At 36.2% G+C, this 12,433-nt stretch overlaps 2 protein-coding genes across 2 annotated transcripts; both read right to left on the reverse strand.

Moving 5' to 3' along the window:
- Positions 1-207: 207 nt before the first annotated feature.
- Positions 208-3,898, reverse strand: LOC110419405 (putative BPI/LBP family protein At1g04970). Its single transcript, XM_021432429.2, has 6 exons — positions 3,283-3,898; positions 2,192-2,331; positions 1,540-1,897; positions 1,087-1,335; positions 820-945; positions 208-558 (listed from the first exon to the last, which is right to left on the reverse strand). The coding sequence occupies exons 1-6, from the start codon at positions 3,709-3,711 to the stop codon at positions 301-303; spliced, it is 1,560 nt and encodes a 519-aa protein (XP_021288104.1). The 5' UTR covers positions 3,712-3,898; the 3' UTR covers positions 208-300.
- A 366-nt stretch (positions 3,899-4,264) lies between these two features.
- Positions 4,265-7,961, reverse strand: PPX2 (protein phosphatase X 2). Its single transcript, XM_021432631.2, has 8 exons — positions 7,688-7,961; positions 6,698-6,850; positions 6,559-6,621; positions 6,397-6,482; positions 5,749-5,824; positions 5,401-5,669; positions 5,251-5,329; positions 4,265-4,883 (listed from the first exon to the last, which is right to left on the reverse strand). Exons 1-8 carry the CDS (start codon positions 7,826-7,828, stop codon positions 4,833-4,835), a joined length of 918 nt encoding a protein of 305 aa, XP_021288306.1. The 5' UTR covers positions 7,829-7,961; the 3' UTR covers positions 4,265-4,832.
- Between the last annotated feature and the right edge of the window lie 4,472 nt (positions 7,962-12,433).

The following is a 12,433-nucleotide window of genomic DNA, read 5'->3' on the forward strand; positions in this document are numbered from 1 at the left end:
TTTAATATAATAATAATTTTTAAAATTAATAAAAAAATATTTTAATTTTTTTACAATTTCTATTAACAATGTTTACACCCTTGCATGTAATTATAATTAAAAACTAAGGGTGTTTGAGTATTTTACTTTTTATTTTTACACCTTTATGAGATGGCATTTTGAAATTATATAATAGTATATAAATACTATAGACGGACAATATATCGAATATAAACCTTTACTAGTACAAAATGTAATACATAACAATGAGATAATATGAATATATTCTGTTTTCAGCTTTCACTTTGCACATACTTCCATTTACATGAACAATGAGCACAGTTGATTTTTAGTATGCACATCAAGCAGTGCGTGTTGCCAAGAAACCGGTAGCTGGTTGTTGAGATCATATCTGTCAGTGAAACTGACATCGCTGCAAACTGTAACCCTGGAATCATGGAGGATGATCTCAGCATTCTGAAGGGTGAAGCCATGGGGTAGTGGCAGAGGGAACCCTTTGCCAAGATGTAAGTTCAGGTATGGCATGAAGAAGGTTCTGAGGATGGTTGACATCACAGCCTGTACAGATGTTCACCAGAAGAAAAAACCAGGAAAATTTTATCAGAATATGGAGGGAAAAAGTCAGAATTCGAGACAGAAATCTTGCTCCGGATGGTTCAACTATGAATCAGAAGTGCTTCCATGGATGTTTATATTATGAAACAAAGTATTGAATGCAGAATCTGGCAGGTATTTTGATGTTCCGGTGGCATCAGAAGCTTGCAAGACTTCCTAGGAACATAATTATGGATTTGGAAAAGAGCTCAAAACAGATTGTACCTGAACAAGATGCATGTGAAGATTACCGATGTTACTCCATTTCAAAGATGATGTGAAGTTGACCAACCTAATGCTACCAGCAAGATTGTTCCCATGTATTTCTGCAGAACATGATGCACTTATCACCTGCATCAGCAAATACATATAAGAATTGTTCATGAGGAACTCGATCTCTCAATGATCACCATTTCAGGAAAAGAAAGAAACATTTAGACCAACAAGGCACGAAAGTCTGCAGGTATCGACAACCATTTCAGGAAAGCATACCAATGAGATGCAAGCGACTGGCACAACTTCACCAGAACTTAAAACCTCGATAACCAAATCGGCATAAATAGTGGTGTCTACGTCATGATCTGTGATTCGTATGATTGGTGGAGAAGTTACAGCTATACTAAGATTCATATCATCATCCGGATATTGCTCATACAGTCGAGGTATAATGAATCTCCAGCCAGCAGTGTTCATGAGGGACTGATCAGGTATTTTGTCAACAATCCAGCGCATGTAATTTGCCTGAGCACCAAAAGAACATGAAAGAATCAGTTTAATTATCCAGTTGCAATTACATTATAGATGTAATGCTCTGCAAAGACAAAATCAGCTTAACTTCAATCAAAGTAAATTTAGTTATAGGGATATTGTCAAATTGTTATTTGTCAGGGAGGAGCCTGAGAACATAGTAATCCAAGGCTCAGACTTCACACCATAGAAACTTACCTTGAAGTATACTGATGCAGCAGAATGAAAAACATTTTCATGTAATGAAATTTCAACCATTTTTGCTGAACCCGTGGAGGAAAGGAAAGTTTGTGATCCTTTATGGTAGTAGTAGTAGTTCGAAACTGAAACTCCATCTGCTCCAGTGAATAGACCATTAATTTCAAGTTCGACAGAAGAATTGCTGAGCACCGGGTCATCCACGAAAGTAACATTTAATGCAACAACACCATTAACTTGCATTTGCTTTGGAAGTGATTGCAGCAATGAGTCAAGCTTGATTATCCCTTCTCTGATCTTCTTGACAATAGCATCTTCAACTGCAGACACTATTTTCCCTTGGAACGCATCAATGATCCTGGATAATGAGATGACTAGATGCAATAAGCATAAAACATCGATCTTTAACAGGAATGATTAACTGATTCATCAAGGCCAGATAAAGAACATATAGTCAAGCACAACGTAAAGATCGAAACAGGAATAATCATCCAAGAAACAGATGTTTATGTTACACCTAAAAAGTTGGTGTTTATGAGTTTGTTAACTGATGCACAATAGTGTCAGATTTATAGGAGATTAACAAGGAAAATCATCAAATCTTTAAGGTTTCGAGGATTCAATAGTGCCCGAATGAGCAATGATTGCATACCCTTGATAAAGCCAAGAAGCTCCACCATCCACCTTTATGTAGATATCTTCCACATGACATCCACAGTCCAATAATAATAGCTTGAGAGTTCCTTCTTGGTTTATTAAAGCTACATTAAGCACCACTACCATGCCGTGAACCTATGCAGAAGCAGCACATGATGCCTATGAACCAGCAAGCATAAAGAATAGGTTTACAAAGCATCTAATGAACAATCAAAATCTTATCTCATTCTAACTCTCCACTACTGCAATTTGAAAACCAAGAATTGTTTTCTGACAAGCAATCAACATGATTAAAAGCCACTGGTCTTGGTTTGTCAAAATATTGGACTGTTACAACTCATTATGCAGATTTATTCCTATACTATAGAAAAGAGATTGAACTTAACATAGCAAGATGTTTCTACAAATCTTAATTTCAACTCAATCCCGTTGCTTCAAACCCAAATCACATTATTTGAAGACGTTGAACTTGCCAGAAAATTTCTGAATTCGGATGCAATGTATTAGCCTTTGCAGACATTGTCTCCACCAAATAAGCCACCTTCTTTGATAAGTACCAAACCATTTTGCCTAGGCCAAGATATGGATACAAGAATATATTTACCAAAACCAGTCAACAGACAGAGGGGCTGCCAGATGGTATCTCATATTCCAAATCCAACTATTTGGAGGAAGCAAGCTTTAAAGCTTACTGAACCCACCACAAAGCTGCAATTGTTTTACTTTCATATTTAAGATAAAACAACCGATTTCCTCCAATAGATCATCATGTGATGATTTTTATGTTCTCCCCAAGTCCCCCCAAACAATTACCAGGAAGAAACTGTGTATCTCCCAACTTAAAAACTTCAGAAAATCATTAGTTTAGGATTACATAGACAGCTTAATTGCATTGAAACAGACAAACTATTAAAGCAGAACCTTCTTTCCAAGCTTTATTAAACTCAGAGATCTATGGCATAGACACAAAACACAAAACACAAAACAAAATTAACCATGTTCACACTAAATTAACACACTGTCTATGTTGTTCTTTCAAAGTTCTTACAAAGTTAAAAGCAAAGGGCGAAAACTGTTATTCTATACCTGAACTATTGCAGTTCCTTTATCAGAAATAGTAATTACCCAAGCTTTGTAGGAGTACCCCCAGTCCATACTTAAATTAGCAGTAGCACCAGAAGCAACTAAAACAATACCAGATTCCCCAGTTTCAACAGATGAAGAAGCAATATCGACACTGTAAATTATGATATCAGATAGACGAAGCTGAACTTTGCCAATAACTGGGATTTTCACAGACTTCTCGATATCCGACAGCTGAAGTGGAATCATGGAAGAAACAGCTTTCTCAATAAGCAAATCCTTAGCAAAATCAAGACCCTTATTGGATATAACTGCAGATATGTATCCTTCTTGCTCGGATTCAAAGAGGGTACTTGCAGGAATGAATAGAAATGAAAAAACTATGAAGAGTATAGCAATAGCATGTGCCATGGAGTTTGAAGAGATATTCATGTGGGGAAAAATAGGTTAAGATTATGGTATTAAGCATGAAAAATTCACAGAGGATGATTACTTCCAAGACAAAACCTTTTGCTGATGAAACCATGAAAGCAACAGGTGGAGTAATGAGCGTTGAAGTATGAGATGTTGGTTGGTAACTTGGTTAAAAGTCTTTTGGAGTTATCTTCATTATGTTGAGTTATAGCTGCACTTTGGGAGTTTGGGAACACTAGTAAGAAGATTTGGCCAATAAGCAAGACCCACGTGCCTTTCGATTGGCAATGCTCATCTTACTTAAGACAATCATAGAAAACAAGTATCCAAGCCCAAGATTCGTATAAATTTGAGAAAATCAGGTACAAGTTCTACATTTCTTTTGTCATATGCCAAGGTAGCTTGCTACTTTGTTAGCCTCCTTTTTCCTTTCCATATGGTACTTTGATACTATGTTTTGATGTCATTCCTTTAGCCTGGCTGACACATATGGTTTTGATAATGCAAGGACAAATCATTTACTAAGCTCAAGCCAGTTCTGCGGATGACAATGCCAATCACTGGCATACTGTGACGAAGAAATATGGAAGGAAAGAAAATAGAGCTCCATACAAAAGGATGCCTGGGTCTTGTACATATGAAACAAAAGAACCATGGCAGCATTTGACAATCAAATGAACTTGTATGGCACTAGATTGGTGCACAAAACCAATTTGAAAAATTCTCATATAAGAATCATGGTTGCAACAACTCACTCTCCGCTGTTCCTAAGCCAATTCTTGTTAAGAATCGTACTCTCTCTCTCTCTCTCTCTCTCTCTCTCTCTCTCTCTCTCTCTCTTCCCCACTGCCCTAAAATAACAAGGAAATACACCAGGGATTCACCAGCACAGAACATGCTACTCAATACACACTACTATTACAAGCACATATTGATCAAGGTAGGAGCAAAACAAGGAAGGCATGCCCAATAATGTAATCTCATCACAAATTGAAAGTATAATTCTCGCTAATCATTGAGCAGGCTATCCATTGATGTTTCTGCTATTGTAGGAGAACATATGCGCCAAGTGACAGCAAATCCTCCCATTGATCAATTCAAGTGTAATCGACTAAAAAAGGTCACACTTCACATCTGATTCATAGAAAGTAATCTGGTGCAGGCTTTTTGGCAGGAGCTCCTCTTGATTCCTGCATTTGATAATAAACTTTGAGCAAGCCATACAATATAATCTACAAAACTGAAAGTTCATGGCTGGGTAGAAGAAAAGTTTTGAAGAGACACCAGTTGATAAGGCAGAAGTATGGTGCAGAAACATCTTTTCACATGTTGGTCAAGGAAACAACATGATCATGTTGTTCTACCAATTTTATTGATTGAAAACGGTTAAATGCAGATCATGATAATACAAAATGTATCAATCAGCGCTTCATCCAACCTTGTCTAGATTCTCTAGAATGCATAGCTATAAATGATTGCAGGCAACCAACTTGGATTACCAATAGTTTCAAGCAATTTTGCATTTGGCAGTCAAATGCAAATAAGATATGTACAAACCTGAGGTGCTGCATCGAACACGCGAAATTGCTTGTTAAGATTCTCATCCAACTCAAGAATTGCAGCAACATTACCGCATCTGCAACACATGCAAGAATAAACCATTAAGCTACAGCATAACGGAAGAGGAATCTCAAATTGATAATTTACCTGTAACAGTAATTGGGAGCCGACCAGACTGTAACTATCTGGTTATTAAACATCCACTTGTATCCTTCCATAACCAACTGATGAGCACGGCATATATAGTCAATGTTGTTTGTGTGGTTGAACGAAGTGACAACACTGCCACCAAACAGGAAACCAGCACCTCGGGGACTCAAACCCCAACCATCAACAATATCCTCAGGGTCTGACCACAACAGGTCACACATGGCACCATCATGAGGTACTTCTTGCTTCCGATCAATTGTTCGAATCTGGAAGAAGTATCATGTTAGTACTGCTCGTATAACGCTTCACAACTATACCAAAATAATTTCAGATAGCTTCTTTGACCTGATCCAAAGTTGATATTGCAGGAGAGAGACCACCATGGACGCTAAAAATTTTGTTCTCAATAAGTGCTGAAAGACTAAAATACAAGAATTGACAAAATAAAAGATCATCAGAAAAGGCCTAACATAAGTATTAGTTGAATATAGGTTGTGCAGCAAGCAACTTAATGGGACTGGAAGAAAGGGCATCGGAGGTAGCTAGAACTGTCAACTCACTGACGTTACAAAGAAGGTTATATTCTTTTATAAGAAATCATCTACATGGTAGCATTTTGAGGTTTTTACATAATACAAGACAGTAGATAAAAGTATTGAGAAGAAACTAGAGTAGTTGCTGCCAAAGGCCCCAATTCTTATCAAATAAAAAGAATTAAACAAAGGACACCTGCTCCTCTGGCTGATGTGATGAAGTACTAAACATCTAGTGGCTATATGTGAATACTACATAAGCAACTCCATTGCTGCCTTCACAATTCTTTACTAGCAGAAAAACTAAACTTCATTTTATGATCAAAACATCATGATGCTATACCAAACAAGCCCTATATAAGCAACTCAATTGCCACTCCACAATACTGAAACATACTGCCCTTCCAACCAGTGGGTCCCCTTTATAATTTATAATTTGTAATAATGAAAATTCGCAAACCTTAAGTAATCAAATATGTCAGTGCAATATCTCCAAACATTCACAGAGCCATATTTACGCAGGCATTCGTCATAGAATCCATATACCTGCCAAGAAATGAAAGTAATTGAATACTCTGAAAACACAAGAATCTAATAGAGTAGCCAAATAACATTGCTTAACCTGTGTGATCTGACGACTTTCGTGGTTCCCTCTAATGAGTGTTATGCGATCCGGATATCTCACCTGATGATGGAAAAATTATCAGAAAAAGAAAATTTCTACAGACTTTTCAAAAGAAAATTACAAAAGGACAGTTTACCTTCAAGGCCAATAGAAGTAGAAAGGTCTCCACAGAGTAAAACCCTCTGTCAACAAAATCTCCAAGAAACAGATAATTTGTCTTTGGGCAATCACCCCCTACTTTAAAAAGCTCTTTCATATCATAAAACTGCCCATGGATATCACCACATATCTATGCAAAAACAATGAAGAAATATTAATATTCTGTATTGCATAAGGTTATTATCCAAATTAAAAAGAGCATCAAAGTTTCTGTACAATATTTCCAGGTAGCTTTATTCCCTGCCCAAGTTCTCCAGCAAGAAATAAAGACTTAACCCTGCAAAGCACATATGTACCAACATCATATGCCATAGACTTACACCAATGCTGCACAACATCCCGCAAACTCCTAGGTCATATCCAAAGGAAAGGGTGGTATCAAGTTTAAGAAGGTTATAGACTTCATAACCTGAACAGCGACCTAAATGCCCTCACCAGTACTGTTCCATTGAGTTAAAATCTCATCACCCGCATAAAAATGTTCCTAACTTAGCCAAAATTCAAAACCCCTACATCCTACTTCCATCATTCCATAATTGACATCCACCTTATTAAATTCTCCACTACATAAAAGTTCTGTCTTCTTTAACCAAATCCAACCATTCAAACAAAATCCCAGCTTCAAATCCTTTTAGAAGAAGACAAACTTCTTCCATCAATTTTCCTTCAAAACCCTTGTCAATTACATCTCATTTTTTGCCCCAAATACAAATTCACAGAATAATACATATCTATAAGCACCAACCTTTAAAATGTCAACAAAAATCAAACAGCAAAGAAACCCACTAACCAAAACAATCCAAAAAAAAAAAAACCTCCCATAACCCAAGAACACAAAGCTAAAACCTTTACTTTCACTAAATCAAAACCCAACCAAAAACCGACCCAATAGCCTAAAAGAAGAAGACCCATCAGCATAAACACAAAAATAACAAAAACCCATATATTGGAACATCTAAACACTTACAGTAACAGGGGCATCAACCCTTTGAACATTGCTTTCTTCAACGAGGATTTCCATGGCTTTAAGACAAAGAGCTTTCACTTCGGATTCTTTCAAGGGCTCACACTTCTTTAGTTGCTCTATTTGCCTGTCTAGGTCTGACATCTTTCTTACCTTACAAACAGTAGCTAGCCGATACTCAGAGGCTAAAGCCCCTCCCAAATCTGCGAATCGCGGGAGCTTTTCGTTAACCAGGAGGGTAGTAAGTAAAATATTTTAGAATTGTGGTCGTTTCTATTTTGGGGGATCTTTCTCTTTGCTTTCCTGAGCTTTTTTGCTATGGTGCCACTGTTGTTTCGCTTTTTTACAAGCTTAGGCCCTGTACATTTAAGTAATGTGCGAAATTGGCCCTAAATTGCTTGTCTATTTTTCCAACCTTCTCCTTTATTTTTTCTTTTTCTCAATTTAGTTTAACTCTACTATCATGCTCATTTTATTTAATTGAAGTAAGGGGTGTGTTATGGTGTTGGGCTCTCATTTATCTTAGTTTTCATTAATTATTAACATATTATGGATTTTTACTTTGAATTTTATCAAAAAAATAATTATTTCTAAAATTATTAAGAATTCATGATTATTTAAAGCTCTATGATGAATATGCCCCCCATTTTCTTCTCCCACTATTTGTCCATTGGTTTTCTCTTTTTCTTTTGATTAGGACTTCATTGAAGAAAAACCTTTCAAGGAAAAGACAATGAACATGGTGGTTTCTGCATTGGGTAATTCTCTTTCTTCTTTAATTCTCTTTCATGTTATTGTCTTGAGCTAAATGGCTATTCTCAATGGAGGAAACTATACATGATCGTTATCATGAACAGGTATATATTTGAACAGAAGATGGAAGCTATGAACAAAAATAAAGGGAAAGGGAAGGAGGGATCATATTGCCTTTGCCATCTCCCCGATGATCTCTTGAGAATTATATTGAGTTACTTATCAGTTCTCGATTACAACAACTTTTTTGCTGTTTGCAAGTGTTGGCGTTTGGCTTTCTCCAAGTCTGCTGCTGCTGCTGTTTTATCACAAGAAAAACCAGGAAAGGAGCTTCCATGACTTCTGATCTTGAAGAAAGAACCTCCAACAGACAAGTCATTCCTGGCTGATATCCACCCCCCCGTATTACACACGACAGGCATGTTGGGGAGTTTGTCTTCTTCTTCTTCTTCGTTGTCCTGGCGTATTTACAAAACCAACATGCCAGAACTATGCCGGAAAAGAATCCTGTTGTCCAAATATGGGTGGTTGCCGCTCTTCAGGTCTGGAGGGATCGATTCTTCAGAACTTTACTTCTTCAATCCCTTCTCCAGGGCAAAGATTCTACTCCCCTTTTTGGATGTATCAACGTTAGTTAACCGTGTTTTCGCCATATCTACTCCACCAGCATCACCAGATTGCATGGTTTTCGTCATAAGTTGTGTTGAACAAAATTTTGTTCGTCTGTGCAGCCGAGGAGATTCTGCTTGGACTTGCGTTAGATCTGGGCACAATGGTCTGGCTCTTAATGTAGTTTTCGCCAAGGGAATATTTTATTGCTTACATATGCATGGAGAACCCATTGCATAGGATCCTAGTCGCGGTTGCTAGATCGATCTAGATATACAAGACTACATTCCTGGTTATTCTAGAATGATTTCGTACCCTGTCAAGCGTGGGAAACAAATTTTTCTTCGCGTTCATGGCAAGCGCTATTTTGAAGTTCCATTAATGTATTCTTTCGAACCATTGGTGGCTAAAGAAATAGATTGCCAACATGATGGAAAGCTGAACTGCCAGGATTGTGAGTACTTGTTGCGGACAGATGTTAATGAACCAATTGTTCAGGAAAAGGGTGTGGTCTCAGTTGATTCTTTCAATGTAGATGCATGGTGTGCTGTGCTTGGTGCGGATGATGATGATATAGAGTTACGGTGGCATTGGTTTTCAAGCAATTGCACAAAACTCTATCCTTTGGACGATAGATGTGGCAATTTCGACAATGATTGCTCGACATTTGTGATGTGGGTCGAACCTGTTTGGGTTCATCCTTCCCCCAACTTGACCTGGAACTGAAGACTTGTAGCATGCTGAGATTAGAGCAGTGTAATCCTGAGAAGAAAATTATAAAGAGTGTGGGAGAGAAGCATAGTTAAAGTACTCTTTTCCCTACTATTCAAAGAATGTAAAATCCCTTCAACAACATTTTTCGTTCAATAGATGAACTTGACATAGTTGCAGAAAACTATGGAAAATCTAGGAAAAAGGAAACTTTGGTGGTGATGGTGCTCTTGGGTTCTTCTGATCTGTTTCTTGTTTAGAAGTTCCACCTGCAGCTTCTTCTTCATAGCAAGTAATAATCCAATTGGTCTCTTTCTCAACCTGCAAAAGAATCCAATTGAAAAAAGGGAAAACAGTAAAGAGAAATATGAATACAAGTAAATATAAGGGAATGATTCATACCTTGCATTCGATTGAACAATACTTTGATTTTGAACTTTGTAATTCACATTCACATACTTCACACTCTTTGCTACCTTTATAGCCACTTTTACTACTACTACTACTTCCATGCTGCTTTTCTTGTATTTGTCTATCAATGTAAACAATCCAATCAAAATTTTCAAAATTATCATATTCGATATCAGATAAGTAGAACAAATCTTGTATTATCGAAACCCTAATTCCTAATCGTTGATACATGAATTTGAACACCTGAAAAGGAAACAAAAAAGAATAATTATCAAATCATTAAAAATCAAAAAATACAGTTATAAGGATGGGGAAACTACTTACTTGAAGAACTTGGTGACCTTGATGATCAAGAGAGTAGTTCTTGCAACTTTCACATAACAAAAAACCCAGCATGCAATCTTTGCAGAAGAAAGATTGTTGCCTTGTGCTTGGTTGACATGGGCAAGATTGATGGAACTTTGGCTTTTCTTGCAACAATGCCATTAACCAAGACAAATCAACCAGGGCTGCCAAGGATGCCATGATTCTCCTCTTTGCTTTAGCAATGTTTCGGGGCTAGTTTTGTTCTATCAATTACTCACCCTATGAATAATCGATTGACAAAAATTCTAGGTAAAAATAAAGACAAGGGATTATGGGGAAGGTAGGGTTTTATTGCATCTACTTGTTATTCAAGAAAACCTACCATCCACAGAGCTAAAATTTGGGCCAATTTCTGTCAAATTGGCCCATCAAGATCCAAAATTCGAAGCCCAATTACTTATTTCCATCAACCTGATTTGAAACAAATTACTCATAACCCAATTTGAAGGCCCAATATTTACATAGTGTCTTCATATGTCCATCGGAGTACATATGTTAATTCTAATTGTGGCAGAGATCTGATTTAAAGGTGTTTGCAAAGAACTCTTCATCAAACTCTGAATAATATATTGTTGGCTTGTTCATATTTTCATTTAGCTATGAATTCGTTGAATAAGACACCTCAATAAATACTTTGATTTGTTATACGTTATGTTATCAATTTATGACAATTTAATGATTGTGATGATTATAGATTTAATGATTGTCGAATAATCCTTATTCAACATGGATGATTCGATATCTTCTCATGTTGGTTCTGTACGTAATTCTTAATTGAGTATTTTTTTGGCAATTTGTCACCTATTTTATTTATCATATTACATATGATAAAGAATATAAAAAATATATAATAGTTTGATTCTTTGGGTTTCTCAATTGCAGTTTTAATAGTTTCCTCTAGTCATTACAAGAATAAAAAAAATAATTAATTTGAATACCATACATGGAAATGTCATACGCACTTATTAACCATTTATAAATATTAACGTAACTATATTATAATAAGAATAAATAGTAAAAATTAACTCCTAAAAATCTTGAAATTAATGTTACTCATAACTATATAATTATAATGTTGAATATTAAATGTTATCATACTTTTTACCTTTAAATTACAATATAATGTTTAACTGCTTGATAATAACCTTTTTAAGGGAAATTCGAAAAGTATACTCATTTGTACTGTGAAGTATACAATTCGATACCCTAATTTTTTGTTCAATTGATTGATCATTCAAGTCATTGGATTTTCTACATCAAAAAATTCATAAAGTTGATTACCAACCTTTGCATGTCATTACAAAATTAACGTTGTAGCCCAATGCACTGTAATTTGTTACTATATAGCATGTTAACGTTTGATATAACAGTTCGACTTTTACTAGATTGTGTTGCCAAGAAGACGTTTGAAAGTTAAAAATTGACTAGAATACCTTAAACTACACTTAATGCTTTAAATTACTCGTCCGTCCACGATTTAAAAGTGCTTTCATTTGCTGAACGACCACAGCCACTTGCTTAAAAGTGCTTTGTTTCTCACATGAAAGGTGAACCAAGTGAATTAGACTTGGAATAGGCATTAGCTTGCCTTGTATTTATCAGAATTATTCTTGATGTAGTCAAATTGGGTTAGGAAGAAAGTTGATTGCCTTTGAGGCTTGAAAGAATCAAACTTTGATTCTCTTTTAATCTGTACATTACAAGGAATGAGACGCTTTTGTCTTTTTGCTTTTCTCCTCCCTCTATCAGTCTTCTCTTTATTTATTGTCTACTTCTTTTTGTATCTTGGAAAAGGACAATAAGAAAGAGACACGTGGTAAACACGTATGAACGGGCTGGGAAAGGGGCAGTGTATAGGATTTCCATCCATAGAGTGCATGCAGCTCCCTCACTCACAAC

Source organism: Theobroma umbraticum, unplaced genomic scaffold (genome assembly GCF_002168275.2).
Source record: "Theobroma umbraticum cultivar Fairchild unplaced genomic scaffold, ASM216827v3 scaffold_67.0, whole genome shotgun sequence".
NCBI classification, from domain to species: domain Eukaryota; kingdom Viridiplantae; phylum Streptophyta; class Magnoliopsida; order Malvales; family Malvaceae; genus Theobroma; species Theobroma umbraticum.

Bases quoted from the DNA above. Each gene is read 5' to 3' on its own strand.
- LOC110419405 (XM_021432429.2), bottom strand. From the start codon at position 3,711: ATGAATATCTCTTCAAACTCCATGGCACATGCTATTGCTATACTCTTC. The intron at 946-1,086 runs GTATGCTTTCCT...TTGCTGATGCAG, and splicing joins CAGTCGCTTGCATCTCATTG to GTGATAAGTGCATCATGTTC. The intron at 559-819 runs GTACAATCTGTT...ACATCTGTACAG, and splicing joins TTCACATGCATCTTGTTCAG to GCTGTGATGTCAACCATCCT.
- PPX2 (XM_021432631.2), bottom strand. From the start codon at position 7,828: ATGTCAGACCTAGACAGGCAAATAGAGCAACTAAAGAAGTGTGAGCCC. The intron at 5,825-6,396 runs GTTTGCGAATTT...CTTGTATTTTAG, and splicing joins GACATATTTGATTACTTAAG to TCTTTCAGCACTTATTGAGA. The intron at 4,884-5,250 runs GTTTGTACATAT...TATCAAATGCAG, and splicing joins TGTTCGATGCAGCACCTCAG to GAATCAAGAGGAGCTCCTGC.